Below are 21566 nucleotides of genomic sequence, written 5' to 3' on the forward strand. Positions count from 1 at the left end.
CATGGAAAGCCCACCCATCAGGCCTGAGAGGGTAAAGGACCGCTCCCTGGTGGTTTAGGGCCCCCACCCAGCCTCATGAAAAGGGGCTATTGATCAGGCTGCCACAACGTGGGATTGTGACAGGTGGTAAAAAAAAAAAATTCCTGAGGAGCTGTGGCCATGTCAGGGGAGTGTGCACTAAGGGGGTAGCTGGAGTAGGGCCAGATGTGGGGAGGGGAAAATGTAGTGGTGGGAGGGGCTTGCAAAGGTGAGGGGCACACAGACACCCCACTGAGCACTGCCAAGCGGGGGTGGGGGACAGAGAGCTATGTCCTGGGAGGAGCACAAAGACCCCCTGTCAGCTCACAACCCAGGGGTCTGCCATGGCTGTGCTCACCCCACACCCCAGAGCATTCTGCAGCAGGGAGCTCTGTGTTGGGCTGGGAGCCCTGGGCTGGCTGTGAGGGGAGTTGGAGCACTGGCCAAGCCAGGCACAGGCCAGGGGAGTTTCAAGGGTCACTTTTGCCCTTTCTGGGCTCTCCCTCCTTGAGCTAGGACACAGAGGCACTCATTCCCTCCCACCTGCCTTCTGCAGCCGTCAAGAGGAGAGTGTTGGGGCAGCTCATGACTACCTCCAGACATTTGGACTAGACGGCTGCAGGCAGAAAACCCAGGCCTACTCAGTCCCTGTCCGGGGCTCTTCCTCAGACATCCGAGAGCCTGTCTCTCTGTTCCTAACAAACACCAGATATAGTGTCAGCTTGATGGCATCCTGCAGCATCCACACAACAGACCCAGCGATGGGCCCCTTTCACACCCAGGATAGGACCCCTGCCTGGCTTTACTGGCCTATCTCAAAGGAGCTAGAGGTTTTCTGCTGCAAGCAGATGGTGCACCACCCCACAGTACTCTCCCCACCCCCCACCCCATTCCCTTGGGGAAATCGGCCTGCCTTGGGCCAAACGAAATAGGTGGGGTCACACTGGGCACGGACACCCGGAGCAGGATGTCCACCCCCAGCCCCCACACCCCATGCCATTCCTGTCCTTCAGAGGAAGGTCACAGTGTGCTGAAGGGAAATGAGCAAAGGCAAGCCCACTTCCAGCTCGAACCCCTCACCTTGCCTCGCACCCTCCCCATGCACACATACAAGCAGCTGAGGTCAGAGGAAAGTCCCTCTAACCTCCCCAACAGCTCCCTCTGCCTGATCTAGTTTCAGCCCTCAACTTGCTCCTTCCTGTCTAGGCTCAGTTTCCTCATCTGGAAAAACAGGGCTGGGTCCGGGTTTCTACGGTCCCTTCTTTCCAGATAATTCTCTGCTCCTGTGAGCTTCTCTGTGTGTCCCCAAGGGGTGGGGCTCCCAGAAACCCTACATGCATGGGGCTTCTGTAAAGGAAGGGGTGGTGGGGTGTGAGGGTCCTCTGAGGATGGGGGTTAGCAGGCAGCCAGGTGAGAAAGAGCAGAAGAAAGTGCAATAAAGGAAGGGGTAGGGCTGAGGTGAAATGCAGAGAAAGCGAGGGGGCTGAGGCCAAGCTGGTCCAGATGGCTGGAGACCTGTCCTCTGCCTCCAGTGCTGTCCTCAGCTCACCCTGCAGCAGATACCCAGAAACCCTGAACAGAGCTCAGGATCCTGCCCCCTTGCCTGGGACCCTTCCACATGTCCCTCCCAGGAAGCAGCTCCCAAGACAAACTCTGGGAGGGTGAGGAGGAGATGAAGGAGGAGGAAAGAGGGGACTCTTCCTCCCCACCCACAGGCTCCACCACCAGCCCACCACAGCCTGACCTCATGCTGCAGCCCACAAAGTTGGAGGGCTGCTGGGGTGAGGGGGAGGATGGGGGCGGAGAGTAGCTTTTACAGGTCCTGCCCACAGCCTGGCCCAGACCAACCCTGTGATTGTGGGTCTCTGGGGCTTGGCAATCTCAATTCAGACAGACAGTGCCTGGCCCCTGGCCACCCATCCACCCTGCCTCCTTCCCCTGAAGGATAGCCCTTAGAGGCCCCAGGATGACATCAGAGAGGGCAACTCAGCAAAGGGTGTGGGTTCTCCTTGGCCTTGGAGTCCCTGTCTCATCTCACTGGGCCCTTTGGCAAGCACAGCTCTCCGCCTCCTCAATATCCCTACACACACACACACACACACACACACACACACACACACACACACACACCCCAAATTTCTGATCTGACCCTGAGCCAGCACCAGGGCTCCCCTACGCATACACATCAACCTGTCAGTCAACATGGACATCCAGGCACTGACAGGGGCTTGCGTGGGGAACAGGGTAGATAGGCCCAACAAGGGTCCCTACCTTCCTGGAACTCCCATGTCAGTGTAGGAGGCAATAGCAGCCCCGGATGGAGAATGCCCAACCCAGGCAGATGGGCAGCCAGGTTAGGTCCCAGAGGACAAGGAGACAGGAGAGGACAGCAAGGCTCCCAGGTTGCATATCTGATGTCTCTGGATCAACTGATCCCCAAGAAACACCAGGAAAGCAGCTTCTGGGTCCCACTCTCATGAAGGCTCCTGGATCAGGGGACAGGACACTGCAACTCTGGCTTCTACCCTGCTTCTACCACAGAGACGCTGTGTGACTGGACTGAGAGTCTTGCCCTCTCTGGGCTTCAGTGTCCACATATATACAATCAGAGGGTATGATCTGAGGATCTCCACAGCCCCCATCCTTCAATGCATTGAAGTTCCATGACAAATCTAAACCTGGTTTGCTATTCCCTATATGCCTTTTGAGTGGGAGCAAGGGGAAAATTACCAGGGAAAAGGAACAGGCAGAGCCTGGAAGGTTTTTTTCCATGCTCAAAGAAACATATATTTTTTCCATTTTATTTTTTTTTTTATTTTTTTTTTTTTATTTTTTTTATTTTTTTTTTTTTTTGTCGGTACGCGGGCCTCTCACTGTTGTGGCCTCTCCCGTTGCGGAGCACAGGCTCCGGACGCGCAGGCTCAAGGGCCATGGCTCACGGGCCCAGCCGCTCGGCGGCATGTGGGATCTTCCCGGACCGGGGCACGAACCCGTGTCCCCTGCATCGGCAGGCGGACTCTCAACCACTGCGCCACCAAGGAAGCCCTATTTTTTCCATTTTAAAAAAGACAAAGTGACAGGGACTCTTAGAGGCCTGTTGGAGTGTTAACAGGCCCTGGGATGGAGCTTTTAGGCTTTACCAGCTGACTAAAATGTGCTGCCAGGGTGGCTGGGCTGTGTCACACAACTAGGGGACAAAGTGGGGCAGGAAGAGACCCTTGGGGTGATGGGGAGTGTAGGGAGCTACCGGCTAGGTAGTAAGACATGGAGACAAAACGAGGGATAGAAGGACGGACAGATATTCGAACGAAGAGGTAAAATACAGACCGAGGGTCAGACCTATAGTTGAACAGGAAAACATAGAGGAGGGTGCAAGCGCCACGCCAGAGGCAGCGACAAAGAAAGTGCTGGAGGAATAAGGGGCCAGGAACATACTGTTTATTAAAACTGCCTACTATGTGTTAATAACCATAGTAGCCTGTTTTTGTTCTTTCTGAGAGGAGGATGCCCACACAGGGAGAGAGGTGGGTAGGGACGAAGCCAGTCAGACCATAGGGATCAAAGGATGGTGCACCCAGGGACTGAGAGAGCTGGCTAAGAATTAGAAGCAAGCAGGCTGCGGGGGTGGAACGTCTGAAAAAGGGGGCTGCCAGCCAGGGGCGGGGTTTAGACAAACGGACAGATGAAATCCACGAAAACGGGACTGGAGCAACAGACGAGGCGGCGAGGGGGCCGGGAGTGCAGAGCCGGCGGGTGGCAGCACGGGGACTCTGGGCTCAGTGCAGCCGAGCCCCGACCTCCCGCAGGGTCCGCCCGGCTCTGATCACCTGGTTTCCAGCTCGGCGGGTCCCAGCGGGTGTCCTTCACACCCCGCGGCGTCCACGTCCGGAGCTTTGGGAGCCGCAAGGCCTGTCCCCAGCCCTGCGCCTGGGCCATGAGTCCGCGGCGGCTCCGGCGCCTCGGGTGGAGGCCCCAGGACTGAGCCCGCGGCCGGGCAGCGCCGAGGAAGGGAGGGAGGAGCCGAGCTAGCCCCGCCCCCAGGGGCGACTAGAAAGTTCCCCGCCCCCACCTTGAGCAGAAACTCCCCCTTCTCTGTCCTACACCAGCCTCAAGTCATTTAGCTCCACTACTCAGCCTCCCCATCGCCATCGGGCCTCCTCTCTGCGGTTGGAGTGCCCCTCCGGCCTTCTCCACCCGGGCCCCCTATTTGAGAAGTGTCTCACAACCTATACCACTTCTCCCACCCCAGTTCGAGATAGTGAGGGTCTTTCTAGTCACCAGGTCAGTCCCTCCACCTCCTGTCTACTGGACATCTCACCAACCACGTGACATAACGGCAGACCTTGTGCGACATCCAGATGCAGAAGGAAACAATGGCTCTTGCCATCTTGGCGGACTGACTCACTCCTGGGCCTCCTCCACCCCCATAGTTCTCATTACCCCCCAACCCCGTTTTCTGTCTGTCTGACAAGAGCAACGGACCCTGGGTTCCAACAAGGACCCCTTGAAACCCTTCTAGTGCCAAGAATATCCTGGACCTTATGAGCGGAAGCATTCCTTAAAGACTTTCTTGTGTTACAAACCCAAAACTGAGGCCCAAGAATACAAATGACTTGGCCATCATCTAAGCAGGGGACAATTATCTCTCTGTTGCAGGACAGTTATGAGGATGTAAAGGGGCTGATCATGGTACCCGGCACAGAGTACAGTCTCCATAAAGAAAGGTTTGCTTTTATTCTCAAAGAGATCAGCACTGGGCATCCACCACCAAAAACAGCCTGGACCCAGGACCCTAAATTGCATAAACCATTCCCTTACCCCTAACCTCCATCTATGCAGGCAAACTTACATTACCTAACTTGGGAATGGTGGGGAGTCCTATCCCGCTTTGCTGACAATGGAGGGAAGGCAGTAAGATGCCAGTTCTCAGACCTGGCCATTTCCACTCCACTTGTGGTGGTGGCTAGTAAGGGGGTGGAGTGTCTAACAGTGGCTCTACGCTAACCGCAGCATAACCTGGGCCCATTTCCTCCCTGAGCCTCAATTTCCTCATCTGCAACATGAGGATAACAATCCCATGACACATGAGAATAAGGATAAGGGGATACACAGGTGAAGTTCACAGCCCCTCCCTCTACTGTCTCCTTCCCTTGTGCCACAAGACAAGGGCTTAGCAAACCCATATGTGAGGGACAGGCTGGGAAAAGGAAGAGAGGTTTGTGAATTGATTTGTTCTTATTTGTCTGAAATTTGCACCCACTTTTTATAGACTCAGTGGCAGAGCTGGAATAGAATGCGAGATTAACATGTTGATGATCTCCATGTCATTTGCCCTTTCCCAAGGCAGTGCTGGCACACAGTAGGTGTTTACAAAATATTTATTGAATGAATGTATTCTTTACATGGGGAAGAGAACTTGCCCAAGGTCCCACAGTGAATTCATTTCAGAATCGAGACAGATCTCCTGTCTACTCCTTCCACTAGGCCATTCCGTCTCATGGAATTCTTTTTGTTTTTCTCTCATATGATCACAAACCAGTGGGGAGCCCATTCCTCTCTCCTAGCACCCTCTGGCCTATCAGAAGTCCCCATCCTGGATTAGCTCAGCCAGGATAAACAGCCATCAGGAGGCCCCTCTCAGTGCCCAGCTTAGTGCTTCCAAGCCTTTGACTTTTGAGTTTCCAGCAGCCACTACACAGCACCTGCCACAGGGGCAATTTCCCTTCTGAGGAAACGGAGGCCCTGGTCGGCTCCTTCCAAGCACAGGAGTTTCCCTTTTGCTCTCTGGTGGGGCGGGAGTGCAGGATACAGCCCCTTGCAGCAGCAGCCTAGAAGGAAGGGTGGCAGCAGCCATTTCCTACCCTGCTAAGGCATCTTCCTCCCTGGCCAGTCCCTCCCCTATTTCCTGAGTTCCGCTTCTTGGGTTCCAGCCAGAACAGTAATATGAAAAGGCTCCAAAGTTTAACTTGAATCATAGGACCTGGGAACTGGGAAGGACCCCAGAGGTCATTTATTCCCACCTCCTCCCCACTGCAGTAATGCCCTCTGTTAATAAAGAGGAGGGGGCATCTGACTTAATCTCTTACAGCTTCAACTTCATGCCTCATCACATGGACAGGATGACACCCACCTGGCAATGTTGTTGTGGGAGGAAATGTGAGAATGGATTTAATAAAAGCTAATGTGTATTGAGCACTAACTATATGCCTGCCGTTGTTCTAAGTGCTTTTTGCATACTAATCTATTTAATTCTTACTACAACCAGATAAAGCAGGTAATCATCATCATCATCACACCCATTTTACAGATGAAGAAACTGAGGACGACAAAGATAATGTAACTTGCTAAGTTCACACAGCTAACAAGTGGCGATGGCAGAATCTGAACCCTGAACCTCAGTTTTCACCCATATGATGCAGTGATCATCCTTACCCCGGGGAATGATACATCATAAAGGTCCTGTGAGCTCACATGTGTTTGTGTGGCTGGAACTTTTGTACCCAAGGGCCCTTAAGGCTGAGGGGGAAGAATGTGTAGAAACCCCGGGGGCTGAAGATGTAACCTGAAGCTTTGTCTCCAAGCAGGGAATGTCTTTAAAATCCCTGCTCTTAAACATCTACTTGAATTTTCCAGTTAACTCCAGCGTGCATCCATATTGTTTTCATATAAAAATGGGTGTTTTGCTCCTTTAAGCCTTTAAGGAAAGTTGACACTCCAGGAAGATGAGCCCCATTGGTCCTGTGCATCCATATGCCTCTAGGCCACTGCCTTTGACCCCAGGGGTTCCAGACACCTGACACACGGTAGGCCCTCAGTCACTGAGAATAGCTAACAACACTTATGAGGCACTTGTTATGTGAGTCAAAGTTCTAAGCACTTTCCACTTACGCTTGTGCTTTAATCATCGTGACAACTCTGTGAGGAGGTCAAGTTATTATCGTTGCCCTCATTTTTGGCGGGAAAACTGCAGCACAGAGAGATTAAGTAATTTGCCCGAGGCAGCGCAGTTGGGAAGTGACCACTGGGCTTTAAACCCAGACAAGCCTGTCAGCTTTGGCTAGTAATCGCTATACATACTGCCTCTCCAGCCACGACAGAGCTTCTCACCCACACATCTCCACAACTTCAAACCAGGAAAATTCAGTTGATTCTTAGCAGAAGCAGACCTTATTCCAATGAGATGAGCAGCTCCTTGAGGGCAAAGATGTAGGATCTCTCCCCCCAACTCAGCCTTCCTTAGATGGATGCTAAGCCAGGAGCTGGGCTGTGCAAAGGGCTGGCTCTCCATTCATGTGTGGCAGCTGACTGCTTCTTGGCTGGTGGCAGTCTCTTGGACCCAGCACCTGTTGGGCTGGTGAAAGAGCACTAGCATTTCACACAGGAGTCCTCTGCCACCCTCCATAGCAAAGATCCAACTTCAGAAAGGGCTGCCCGTCATCTACAGGGACAAGTTCACACTTCTGAGGTTGACATTCATAATTCCACACAAGGTCACCCAGCCAAAGCAGCTGGCCTTCCCAGAACACACTAAACGTCATTAACCCTCCCAATGTGTTACATGTGCTCTTCTCTCACACACACACAAAGAATGCTTATCCTTATTTCCTTGACTCATTTCACAAACGCTTACGTGGTGCTTTCAATGTACCTGGCACTATTCTAAGCTTTTTGCACATTTTAACTCATGGACTCATCACAGAAACCATGTAGGTACTATTATTATCCCATTTTACAGATGAGGAAACTGAGGTACAAAGAGATTAAGGTATTTGCCCTATCTCCTGCACCTGGCAAAGTCCCACAGATCCTTGTAGCCACTCCTATGAATAGCATAAGCCGTTCCCTTTCCAATTGCTCCTTCAGCTCAGTTTCATCAGCAATAATTCTATATTGAGTCGAGTTATCTGTATGTCTTCCTGTCCAATAAGAGTTTGGAAAAAAAAAAAAAGAGTTTGGATCCTCTGAGACCAGGGACTGAGTTTTATTATTTATGGCATATCCATTGATCAGGAAGGAGCTTGGCACAGAGTTGGCACTTAGGGAATATTTGTTCAAGGACTGAACGAATGACCCAGAAGCAGCCTTGCCCAAACTCAGTGGTGGCAGAAAGATTTGGGGTCTTCTTTCCCCAACATCACTGGGGTAGAGGAATGTCAAGATGGCTCGGTGACCAAGCATGAAATGCAACCACATTTGGTGAGAGGGGAAGAGAGAGAAGGCCCTTCCACCCTTTCGTGCCCTTTGTGTGGTTGACTCAAACCTGGCACCCTGACCACAAAGCCATTTGGGCTGATGGGGCATCTACATCTAGCAAGCCATGAAAGCTGGCAGCTCTGGGGTCTGCTCCAGAGAACTGACCTCACTGGCTTCTGTGTTTCCCTCCCAAGGGCCCCATGACTCTGTGCAATTCAGAGGTTCATATGGAAAAAAGCAAAGGGTTTAAATGTCACCCCAGGGAGTTGGGGTTTGCTGCTTTGGGTCTCAAACATTATGCTTCACCCAATTTGCTCTATCCTTCCCATGCTGGCCAAATGCACTCTGTGGACAACTAGAGGGCAGTTTGGGCACAACTCTGGCCTCAAGTCCTAGTTCCACCATTCAGTAGCTGTGTAACCTTTGGCAAGTTATTGAACCTCAGTTTCTTCACCTAGAAAATTGAAATATTTTTTTCTCTGCCCCACAAACCTCGAGATAATGGATCTGAGAGCACTTTTTAAGTGGAAAATGACCAGACGTAGGGAGAATAGCGGTGGAGTGCTGCTCGGAGCAGTGTTCTGCAGCTTTCCGACTAAAGGCAGAAAGGTGAAGGATGGAGCCTCAGTCTTTCCCATCTCCACCTGGCTGTGTCTGACTATGGCCCAATCATTAGCCTTTTCTGGGCCTTAGTAAAATGGGAAGGATCATTCCTAGGTCCTTGCAGCCAAGTCTTAGAAGAGTTACTGGATGGGCAGCAACAGTGTATATGTTCTACAGATTTTATCAGCTCCAGAGAAGGGGCCCTTAAGAACTGCAACTCTCAAAGCAGCCTGGGGTTTGAACTCCAGCTTCAACACTTACTAGAAGACACATCATATCACCTTTCTGGGCCTCAGTTTCCTCACTATTAAAGGGAGACGGTAACACCTACTTCCCGAAACTGTCATGTGACCCAAATGAGAACTCACTGATAAGACGCACTTGTCAGTGGCAAACTCACCCCTTAGCCTTTCGCCTGCCTGGCTACTTCCTTCCTGTCCTTGTGTCATGCAGGCTGCTCAATTTCATGTCTACTAATTCTTTTTGCCTTTATCTGGGAAGTAGTTACAGCACCCACCCACAGCTGCCCCTACTCCCACTCCTGGGCCTTAGCACACACCCCTCACCCTGATGGAACTTGCAGAAAGCCTTCCTCCTCTCCCCATCACCTGGCAAGGTGCAGCACCACCCAACAGGAACATGGACTCTGCAGCCCAGCTCAGGGATCCAGGGCTCGGTCCATTTGAGCAGCTGGCCTGGCCATGAACAAAAGCAGCTTTTGTGTCAGAGAAGGAGTTTGCAGTTTGGCAGCGGTGGTGGGGTGGGTCTGCCTCCTGCATCATCACCCTTGTGTGACTTGCCACGAGGGCTGGCAAGCCATGGCAGTGAACAGGCTTTGTCTGTATCTGTCACTTGGTGTGTTCCTTTAGGATTCCAGGCCACTGTGTGACAGAGTGCCCAAGTAGCTGGGGCCTCCACAGAAGCCCAGCCTGGAGTTGATGGGCCCTCAGAGAGCATCTGCTCCACCCCCTCATTGTACAGATGGAGATCCTGAGGCCTGTGCAGGGAGGGGCAAGCAACTTAGGGCCCTGCACCCAGGTTTTGCCCTTCAGTATTTGCCCCTGACTTGCCCTGCCCTGCAGATTCAGTCACCTTCCAGAGGTCTTACGGGTCTAACTGGCTCAAACTATCAGGTCAGAAGGGATTCCAGAGAAGTCCCACAGTTCTCTAGGAGGAACATTTCTCCTCTGTGTGGTATCCTCAGGTAACCCACGCCAAAGTCTGAAAACAAAAGCTGGCCACGCGCAGGTTCTTAGATAAACAGTGGTGAGTCTTGAACAGAGGGGGGCGTCCACACACATAGCAGTGAAAGGGATGGTGAGCCAGGCTGTCTCTCTGTACTTCCTTGACAACAATGCATTGGAAGCCAGGCTGCTGTCCTGGAACCCCGAAGGAGAAGGAGCCTGGTGAAAATGTTCTCTCCCGCCAAGAGTTCAATCAGAAGGCCTGAATGGCAGGATTTAGCCCCACATCAGCTGCATCCCCCAGACTGGAGAGCTCAGGGACAGGGACCACGTCCTTGTCAAAACAGAACCCCAAACCCTGTGTAGTGAGAGGCTCCATGAGGACAGGGCCTTGTCTTGTTGTCTTGAAGTCTGGGGTAACCCCAGCCTGATAGGAAGGTCCAGAGGGGCTCTTCACACTCAGGGCCCAGGGGCAGGGCCTCTGGGTCAGGGTCTCCTCCCCTCCTGCTCACCCCTCCTTTCCTGGCTCTTCTCCACCCAAGCCTGGATGTTCTATGTTCTAGTTTAACCAAGGAGGCTGTTCTCTTTGACCAAGTTACTGTCCCCATGCCTGGTGGTGCCACCCATGCTCCCTTCTGCCTTTGACTTGCTGTATAACCTTTGGGCATGTCACTTGCCCTTTCAAGTCTAATGATATCTTCATCTGAGCATAAAAAGTTAGATGGACTAGGTCAGCAGGCTTGCAAATTGTGCCTCACAGTGGCTGGGCAGGAGCCTCAAGGCCTACCATGGGGATGTTGGGGGAGGGGAGAACAAGGGAGGCTGAGCCTGGAGGCTCAGTTCCCATCCCTACCCCACCTTGCTTCAATCAGAGCCATGTTGCTTTTTATCTGTTTTATACATTGAGCTTCCACACAGGATTCGGTTTGGGGGAAAAAAGTCTGCGTCTAAGAAAAAGCAAATGGACTAGACATGTCCTTACACCTGGGCCTCAGTTCCCTTCTGAGTGATCATTGCAGGCCATAAAACAAGTCAAACATTTATAGCAGTGCCCAGCACGTAATGGTGATGACAATAATAGCTACCATTTATTGAGCACCATATGCTGGGCATCGCTTAAAGGCTGTACCAGGGTCAACTCATTTGCTCCTTCCAAATCTTCTCAAGAAGGCACAATTGATACCTTCATTTTACACATAGGACACTGAGGCACAGAGAAGTTAAGCAACTTGTCCAAGATCACACAGCTAATGGGGAGTACAACTGGGAATCAAATACAGGCATTTTGGCTCTAGTGCCCTCCTTCTTGATCGGTCCAACTATTGGCTCTCCATACATATTTAGTTATTTTTGTTATTCTTATGGTTATTTCCATTGGTATGTTCTCTTACGCTTCATCTGAAAGCTGCGCTAAGTTCACCTCTCAATGTGACTGTGCACCTAAAACCAGACCGTGGCTGTAGAGTGGGTACATTCCTGTTCTGACAGCCAGCCAGGCCAGGCTTCAGGGTGCCCTTGCCCCAAATCTGCAGAGATAAAGCCTATGGTCTGGGGCCACTTCCCCAAACAGTGGGCAGTGGGAAAAGACTGAGTTTGCTAAGAAAATAATGGACTTGAGGATATGGGGAGGGGGAAGGGTGAGCTGTGACAAAGTGAGAGAGTGGCACGGACATATATACACTACCAAACGTAAAATAGATAGCTAGTGGGAAGAAGCCGCATAGCACAGGGAGATCAGCTCGGTGCTTTGTGACCACCTAGAGGGGTGGGATAGGGAGCGTGGGAGGGAGAGAGACAGCAAGAGGGAAGAGATAGGGGAACATATGTATATGTATAACTGATTCACTTTGTTATAAAGCAGAAACTAACACACCATTGTAAAGCAATTATACTCCAATAAAGATGTTAAAAAACAAAAAGAAAAGAAAAGAAGAACTGGCTCGCATGCTCAGAGCCTAGAAGAAGCCAGGGAGCAGACCGGTGGGAACCTGTAAGGTGGCTGGATGTCCCACAGGTGACAAGGCTCTGCTGACTTGCTCAGTTCAGCCCTTACTGACCCATCACTCTAAATGTCCTCCATTCACCCAGGTCAGCCTTCCTTCTTATATTTCTTCTTTTCTGGCCCCCTCTGTTTTTCTCTTCCTCTCCCTTCCCTCTCCTTGCTCAGCAAGGCTCATAATAACTTGCTAAACCACAACCCTCATATTTCTTATATTTCCACTTACCAGGGAAATGTCTCAGCTGGTCCTGACTAATTCTTCTAATTGATCCTCCCACTCTGGCCACATTCATCTCTTCTCGGGCCCCACCCATCTTCCCCAGGCTGGATCCCCTAACTTGAATCCTTCAGCCCAAAGCCTTGCTCCTTCTCCCTACCTGTACTTGGCTGTCAGAGCCACTGACTCCCTGGGTGAGTCCCTTCCCTTTTCTGGGTCTCAGTTTGTCCATCTGTTAAAGGTTGAAGGGGAGCAGTGATTGGACTAAATGATATCCGAGGAGTTTTCTAGCTTTAATTTAATTTGCAACCATTTTATATCTGGTCCATTTAGAAAACTGAATCTTCTTGGCCACTTTCCTCTCTCTCTCTCTCTCTCTCTCTCTCTCATTTATATCTACGTATATGCACACACACACATACACACACACACACAAATGTGTGTGTGTGTGTGTGTGTGTGTGTGTTCTGAGAACTCTGAAAACACGCCCCACCTGACAGTCACCTCTTGCCTGTTCCAGACAAATTGTCAGAACTAGGGGCAATGGGGACCCAGCCCCAGATGGACCAAGGTTTCTGTTCTCAAGGTGCTTACAGTCAAATTGCAAAGACAAGCATGGAGATAAATAGAGCATCCCTTAGAGTTTCCAAAATGCTTTCATTTCTTTTGTCTCATTTGGTCCTTGCAACAGCCCTGTGAGATAGCAGGAGAGGAACTGTTATCCCATTTTACAGAGCAGAGGACTGAGAGTCAACGAGAAGACAGATTTCACCCTAGCTGATCTGACCGGCAAGTGGAGAGCTGAGACACAAACCCAGGTGTTTAATTTCTAGAGCCAGTGGTCCCTCCAAAGCATCATGCTCTCTCGCATTTTCAATAGCTTTGACAATAGAAGCTTTCTGGAAACTACCGGAAAAACTTCCTAAAGTTGGCTAATTCTTAAAAGTGGGAGTGAGGAGTTATAGGACTTTGGCTCTCCATTTTATATCCAGATATTCAGGTTAAAGTCTCTCCTCAGAGAATGTAGTTTATTTCTAATCCTTATGTGAAGGAAATAGCTCCAACACAGGCAGAACATGATCGGTGCTCTAAGACAGATAAACAGTATGCAGAGGATTTGAAGGGGGGGAGGGGACAGTATTTGAACTGACTGTCAAAGAACGGCAAAGGTCTGAACAGATTGAGATGGGTGTGAGGAGTCTCAGAATCCCAGGGACCACAGCAGCTCTCCAGCCCAGCAGCTGTTGCTGACTTCTGCGACAGCAGCCCTGCCTAGAAGGAATTTTTCCTGAACAATTAGGTGCATAGAGTGGACAGGATTTCCTGTTTTCTTTCCTTTCTTCATTTTATATTGTGAGGTACCTGGCCCTGAGTCCCAGCCTTGGGAAACACCTGCTTCACCCACCCGCCCCTCACCTGGAACGTGATCACAAATTGCCCTGGAGATGGGCCAGTCCAGCCAGACCCAGGCAGAAGGAGCCATAGGGACCAGGAGGCTTACAAACAGAAGGGGTCCCAGCCAGGCCTCCCCACACTACTTTTTACTATATTCCAGGATTCAGTATCAAACCATCAGATGATCAGATTGATCACATTTTTGGAAAAACAAGGTCAAACCACTTTCCAATTAAGGGCCATACAACCTAGTGTGTAGGAGATGGAAGGGCCTTAGAGGTCACTCTATCCAATCCCCTCATTTTAATGATGGGGAAGTTGGGGCCCAGAAAGAGAAGATACTTGCCCAAGGTCACAGAGCTGCTAGCCACCAAGCCATCGTGCCTGATTGTAACTTTAGCCCAGCTGATGTGTGACCCTTGCTGTGAGCCAGGCCTCCACAGGGCTCATCGGCAGATATGAGAAAGCAAGCACATCTGGTCTTTGGAGACTGGAAGTATACAGAGGCACATCTGATACCTCCATCACTCTGCCCGAAGCTGCCTATACACACTGTCTCCCTGGAGTGGACCCCAGAGCCATTCAACCTGGGCCCTCCCCATCAGAGAGGCCCAGGGACACATTCTTGAGGCCTCAGCTCCTGCCTTCTTAATCTCAAGTCACACTTCTGGACTGGAGAAAACATCTCTCCCTTCCCCCACTCTCCTGCTTGGGCTGGTCATGATGGTCACGTTTATAATCATTTAATAACTATTATTTGTGTATTGGCTGGGAGCTTATAGAGCTGTCTCACTCCCACTATCACAGTTAGTTCCCACAACAACCCAGGAATTGGGTGTTTGGATCTTTATTTTCAAAGTGAGAAAACTGAGGCTCAGAGAGGTGATCACATAGCTGATAAGTGACAGAGTCAGAATTCAGACCCAGAGCTGTCTGAGTTCTTCAGAAACTGAGCCCTTTTCATCAGCCTGAAGCCACCTTTTTCACTGGTTTCTTGGGGAGGATGGATAGGCTGATAGAAGGATGGAGCAAACAGTTCTTGAGTACTCTCTCTGTATTAGGCATGAGGATGCAGAGAGGAATGAGACAAAGTTTCTGCCCTCAGGGAGCCTACCAGTTCAGTGAGTGCTTCTCAAACTTTTGCACCAGAGTACCCCCAAACGACTGAACAGAATGAACTCATTCCCCACACAGCCCCAAAGAGCCGGGGAGCCCATGTAGCCAGCCATAAGTGAGAAATTTCTTGGAAGTCTCCACTTTTATCTTACAAATTCATGTGAATTTTGCATGCTATTCCGTTACATATATTTATGCTTGTTCTAATTTAAAAATGATGTTTTCCCCCCAGATCTTTTAGGGAGAATGAGCTATTCCATACAGATGCTCTTGGAAACATCTGGGAAGAGGTTCTGCTTACCTCTGGCCCAAGGGGACACAGAGACCCCTTTGAGAAGCAAGAGACAGTAGCACGTTTTTGTGTGGTGAAGGTTAAGATTTTGGTGAAGAGGCTGTATGTGTGTGTGCATGCATTCACATATGTGACACATATAGAAGCTCTGTAGAAGCTTCAGAGGTGGCCAGAACTGTTTCTTTTGCAGGACCATGTTTCTCTGGCACCCAGATGATCCGCACTTCTACCCTGTCAACTAGCTGTGAACTAGCCATGTTCCTCAGCCCAGAGACCAGAACTGGAAAGGACACTAGGTGTTCTGGAAGGTTTTTTTTTTTTCCAAAAGACCTTTTGCTTTGGCCATTTTGGTAACTGTGGTTGGGAAACAAGATAGCACCCACCTCCCAGCAACAGAGAGCTGAGAGGGGAGAAAGTCAGGCAAATTTACAGCAGCTCATGTGGGGCAATGAAGTAATTATCCTGTGAGATACTTAGGGATTGGCAAATTGCTTCCCTGCTTTTGCTCGTTTTCTCAAGACAAGAAGCATGTACTTTGCAAAGTCTGAATGCTGTTCTGCCATTTGCATGTTCTGTTAATGAATTCATTATTCATTCTGGGTTTTTTGGCTTGGTTTTAAAGGAAGGTTCTAAGTGCCAGCCTACTTTGATGATCCTCAGGGAAACAAGAAAAGGTTCTTGGACCTTCTCTTGGGCCATAGGTTAAAGGGAACAGGGCATCTCTGGGGGCCAGATGTGCTGATAACAGCAGTGAGATCAAAGTATGATCAAAGTGCCACGTGGTAGATGCGGGGGGTGGGGGTTGGTGGCGGGGAGCATTGGAGATTCTGAAACAACTGCCCCTCCCCTCCTTAAGGGTCTCCTTTGGCCATTTTCTTTTTCCAAACCTTGAAGGGTTTTGTATTTTGTTTTTAATAAGGAGGCCATTCCCTTCCCCTGTGGAATGTATTCCCTGAAATATCCTGCTCTAGGGGCACATGGACACAGAGTTGGAAGCCTCTGTTCTCAGGAGCCCTACTTCCTATGTTTTCATTTTTCTTCTTGAAACGTAAACCAAATCAACTCTTCCTGTTTCTGGTTTGGGGATGTGGAGGGTCACACAGCAGGGACCCTCTAGCAAACAGGTCAGAAGGGGCCTCTGAAAGCTGCCCCTTGGCTGCCCTGCCATGGGAGGAGGGCTATAGGAATGGAATTTAGTCCCACGGAAAGAGGAGGAGAACAGCATCCAGGCTGTGATGAGGAAACAGCTCTGCTTGCGATGCCAGTTTGCTCGCCTTTGCCCTTACCTCAGGCTGATGGAAGCCTGTACACCATGGAGCTTTCACCAGCTGAGCTGCTGATCTTCAGCACTTGGGTACTGTCAATTGGGAGTAAGTTTAGGGAAGAGTCATCAGGACTGTGAGAAATTAGGAGTGGGAGCTGTTCATCCTGTGGAAAGACAGATTCTGGGAGAATAGTATACATGAGTGGGGACTTGGGTTCTGGCCTCAGTTTTACTGCTAAGTGCTCTCTGCTGTTTTTCAGATCACCTACCTTCTCTGAGCTTCAGGTTCACCAACTGCAATGGGAGTATTGGACTGTATGAGCTACAAGGTTCCTTCCATCTCAGACTTTGGGAAATTCTAAATGCCATCAGATTAGTCATAGGGGAAGAATGAATAGAACAACTTCATGAGACTCCAAGGGGTGAAAACAAGACCACTGGGTGGAAGTTGTGAGGCAGATTCTGGCTGCATATAGAGAAGAACTTTCGACTGAGTACAGGATGAAAAGGGATGCTTGACGATACCTGGAGAGTTTGGTCTGAGCCTGACTGGGCACATAGCAGGAATGGTATAAAGGGAGCCTGTTAAGCAGGTGAGCACTGGACTAGAGCAGCGGTCTCCAATATCCACTTTTATGTGGCCAACTTCAGTCTCCAAATGAAATCTTTATGGAACTTCCAAGAGGTGAAATAGATTGGTTGAGTGAAGCAACCCCCCCCAAATCTGTCCTCTCCTCACATCTCCCAGTAAGTCTCTGGGGACTCTACAGTTCCTCGGGTCTCAGTTTGTAAGCCATTGATTAATACGAATACGGTCCTTAGGTGCCCTTCTTGCCCTGAGATGTAGGCAACCTCCAAGTTTCAAGGGTTTGGTGGAAACGTGTTTTACATGGATCTGTACCATTGGCTGCAACTGTTAAGCCCCTCAAAGCCCTGTCTCAAGACAATTTGTCATCTGGAGCCAGTGGGGGCTCTGTGTTTATCTGTAATAGCTAGTTCAGAGCTGAAATGATAGGGAAGAAAGTCTGCTGAGAAAGAAGTCACTAGTCTAATCACCAGAAGTTCCTTTGCTACGCCATCAAAAATAAAAGACAGTCCTTGGCAGATTCGTTGTTTATGTGAGGCCCTGTGCTTAGTTCTGGGAATACAGAGGTCAGTCAGATATAGTTATTGTACACGAAGAGCTCATGGTCCATGGAAGATACAGGAAAGAAAAGAAGCAAATGCAGAACTGCATGATGTGTTATAATAGAAATACGGACAAGATGGGCTTGTCCAGAGGACGAGAAGATGGCTTGACAAGCCAAGTAGAAGGACTGACAAAGACACCCACAGTGGAGAGTCCAATATGAGAGTTCATTGTATGCGTAGGAAATTCTGAGTTGTCCCATGGGGCTCAGAAATGTGGGGATGTGGTGTGAGATGAAGTAAGAAAGATAGGTTATTAACTTGTGAAGAACCTTGATTGCCAACGCAAAAAATCTGGACTTTGACAAAAGGTAGGGAACAATCAAAGTTTTTTGAGCATGACCAAATTTTTCTTTTAAAGAGAGAACTCTGGCAGCGGTATGGGAGGTGGACTAGAAGGGAAAGCATGCTGGCAGGGAGACCAGTTAGGAACTGTAGCAACCATCCATGTCAGAGATGCTAAGGGCCAAGATGCAGGGCTATGGCAGTGTGGGTGGAAAAGAAGGGGCAGATTTGAGAAACATTACAGAGAAGTTTCGTGGGCTTGATTTGGTGACTGCATGGTAGCGAATGAGATAGGGAGGAGCCCAAGCGATTTCCATGATTCTTGCTTGAGTGACTGGGTGGATGATGGTACATTAACCAAGCAAGAGAATCCCAGAGAAGGAGAAGGTTTCCAGGAGAATGATGAAGAACTATGCTCTTTAGTGTTGAGTTTGAAGGATTCATGTGACCTTCTGGTGGAAGCATCCAATAACGCTTTCCAGACCTGTCATTCCATCTGCAACTCCCATTCCCTCCCCAGCCCCTGGGTAGCTGTCCATGCCACGCAGCCCTTGCTCTGATCTTCTGGATTGGCCCAGGCTGTGAAAATGGCCAACTAAGCTGTGCCTCAGGACATTTGCTTGGCTCGTATCGGTAAGCCTGGACTTGGCTGTCTGTTTTGTACTCCTGACAGCAAGCATCGGGGACCTGGACTTCCCAGCCCATTTTGACCCCAAAGGAAGCTGTTACTCTCCTCCGTGGGTCTGGAAATCCTTCCCCTATCCCAAAGAACATCTTGAAACTGCCCTTTTCACTGACCTTATCCCTGCCTCTCCCTCCTTTCAGCCTGACTCTGGCAGGGACAGGGGGTGGAGGACGACACAGAGTAGAGTGCAAAGGACCTTGGGACCGTCTAGTTCAACCTTCTCATTTTTCATACAAGGAAACTGAGGTCCAGGCAGGGGAGGCAACTAACTCAAGGTCACAGAAGGAGTTAATGTCAGACTTGGGATTAGATCTTAGAATTTTCAACTCACAGTCCAGTGTTTTTTACCTTGGCTGAATTCACTGCAGACCATGGTTGAAAGATTTCCTGTCTCAAATGATAATCAATTCCAGATACCCTCTAAGTCGGTTTTTATACTATTCCAAGTTGCTGGGTAAAATATCTGTCAAATGCTAGATAAGCTATGCCCTGCAAATGTTCTTCATAAAATGGCAAATGTTAAATGGCCAGATCTGTCAAGAATTAGTTACAGTAATGATTTGGTCATTTTCAAAAGAGAGGAAGTTAATTGAATTATTATTATTCTGATGATTTTCATAGACTCAGTGTTTTGGTCTATTCTCCTCTTGAGCCTTAGAAGTGACGTCTAAGAGCAACTTAAATAAATGCATTTAATAAATGTATTAGTTTCTATTTTTTCCCTTTTAAATTAGTCTCTCTGCCCTCTCAGAACTGGAGGGAGGGGTCTGGGCAACTGATGGACAAAGTCTGGTGCTGAGTCCAAGCCTGCAGCCAGGCTGGAGCCAGTTGGGTTGGGGAGCCAGGGCTCTTGTTACAGGCCAACTATTACCCCACAGGTCGCCTCAGCCACTTCAACAAGAGAGCTTGAAGAGAAGCCCTGAATGGCTCCAGGCAACAAAAGGAGCCTTGTGCACTGGGAGCAAGGGGCCTCAGGGAGGATTTGGTGCAAGGGCAATGGGAGGGAAGGTCAGCAGCCTTCTCACCTCTGTGGACTGCTGGGAAGGGGAGCTAATGAGTTAAACACAAGTGTAGGGTCTGCAAGTCAAGAAGTCGTTGAATTTCAGAGCAGCAAGATACCTTAGAGGTCATTTAGACCAGACTCTTCATACTATAGTTGGGAACAGGAAGGCCCAGAGAGGGGAAGGGGCAGGCCCAAAGTCACACAGCTGGTCAGGGGCAGAGCCAAAACTGGAACCTAGAACTTCTGGTGCTCTACTCAAGTGTTCTCACTTCAATACCTGTGAGGCAGTTCAGAATTGTGGATTTTGTTTGGAGGGAAGGGGCTCCTTTTAGGTTCCAGAACCTATTTCCATCTCAGGAGCAATTCATCCCTAAGTAACACAGCATAAGGAGTATGGAGTGATGCAGGGAGCCCGGGAGTACCTAGTGAGTCTTGGAGTGAGCTCCAAAGGTCTAAAGGCCTTCTTGACCTGCCGGTTTGTGTTACCGCTACCTCTGTGGTTTCCAATGCTGGGTATATATGCATGGGATGGTTTGGAGTGATACACTGATGTTTTGAATTGTGATAGATATATGTTGAATTCAATATGCATTAGGAAAGCTGTAACTAGTACCTCAACCCCTCATTTCATAGATATTTACGGCTTAAAGTGAGGTTATTGTTTAAAATCGGGTTGAGTTAAAGAAACATAATAAGTACATAATGGCACAGGACGAAATAATGGCAAAAATTGTGAAGCTGGTTCACCAATAAGTGAAATTTGGGAAACATTGTGCTAGTGGATTCTTGGGCCATGATAGCAGGACGACCAAAGTTTATTCAGGCTATCCTCCTGGGCCTGGGCAGCATTACATACGTTGAAGCCAGTGGACGTTCCTAATGTTCTCCTGTGCAGATGGTGCCAAAGGTTTGCTCTGTCAATGAAACCACTAGGACAAAAGCAGTAGTGTGGCAGAGAACCCTTTGATTGACTAATCTTAATAGGAAGAAGATTACATATGAAAAGCATACTCAATTATCAGCTTTGAGTCAATGTATTGGCTTCTCCTTCTCTAAAATGTCCCTGGTCAGTCCTCCCCTCCACCACTTCTGCTCTACTCTGGTGGAACTTGTAAGAATGGCATATGAGAACACAACAGGCTCAATATACAGATAGAACACTGAGAGTTAGAAAGGGGAAGGTTCTTAAGATCATTCAGCCATGAGTCATACAGTCAAGACTGGATCCCAGGTCTCTTGATTCCCAAACAAATGCTTATTCCACCACTGCTCCACATTTCCTGCCCCGCAATTCCTTCTCCATTGCCCCCCCCTTTTTTTTTTCGTGGTACGCGGGCCTCTCACTGTTGTGGCCTCTCCTGTTGCGGAGCACAGGCTCCGAACGTGCAGGCTCAGCGGCCATGGCTCACAGGCCCAGCCGCTCCACGGCACGTGGGATCCCCCCCCCCGGACCGGGGCATGAACCTGCGTCCCCTGCATTGGCAGGCGGACTCTCAACCACTGCGCCACCAGGGAAGTCCCATTGCCCTTTTTGCACACTCCCCTCAACCCTACTCCCAACCCAAATCAGGCATCTATCTACAGCCTCCACTGAAGTCTTGGCTAGTACAGCTCACTTCCTTTAGAGCTTCAAAATTCATCAAGGGCCCAAGAAGCTGGTAACATTGGTCACATCCAAGAGGATTGCTGGGTGGTGGAGAGACAGAAGTGGGGAGATTTTTATTTTCATACCTCCTGAATTTTAAAACAGGTGAAGTCATTACCTAGTCCAAAAAATCAATAACTGAACAAACCAAGAGTTCTCTCCCTCCTTGAGCTGTATCTCAAAAATAATCACATTTGCTCAGCACTTTGATGGGGTTTTATTGTGTTTTGTTTTTTTTTTTTTTGCCGTACGCGGGCCTCTCACTGCCGCGGCCCCTCCCGTCGCGGAGCACAGGCTCCGGACGCGCAGACTCAGCGGCCATGGCTCACAGACCCAGCCGCTCCGCTGCATGTGGGATCCTCCCGGACCGGGGCACGAGCCCGTGTCCCCTGCATTGGAAGGCGGACTCTCAACCACTGCGCCACCAGGGAAGCCCGTGCTTTGATGTTTTAATGCTCTACCTCTTGCGATCCATGCAA

General features: G+C 49.6%; 1 protein-coding gene across 2 annotated transcripts in view; it reads right to left on the bottom strand.

Annotated features, from left to right (window-relative positions):
* Positions 1-21566, bottom strand: part of STARD8 (StAR related lipid transfer domain containing 8) — a 71887-nt gene that overhangs the window by 36489 nt on the left and 13832 nt on the right. Inside the window, exon 1 of one of the 2 annotated variants that reach the window (XM_060137838.1) lies at positions 3846-3978. The exons of the other annotated variant lie outside the window; for it this stretch is intronic. Coding sequence (XP_059993821.1) covers positions 3846-3954 — 109 coding nt within the window. The 5' untranslated portion in view covers positions 3955-3978. Of the gene's footprint in view, positions 1-3845; positions 3979-21566 lie in introns of those variants that run through there. 2 annotated transcript variants of the gene reach the window in all.

Source organism: Lagenorhynchus albirostris, chromosome X, assembly GCF_949774975.1.
Source record: "Lagenorhynchus albirostris chromosome X, mLagAlb1.1, whole genome shotgun sequence".
Lineage (NCBI taxonomy): Eukaryota > Metazoa > Chordata > Mammalia > Artiodactyla > Delphinidae > Lagenorhynchus > Lagenorhynchus albirostris.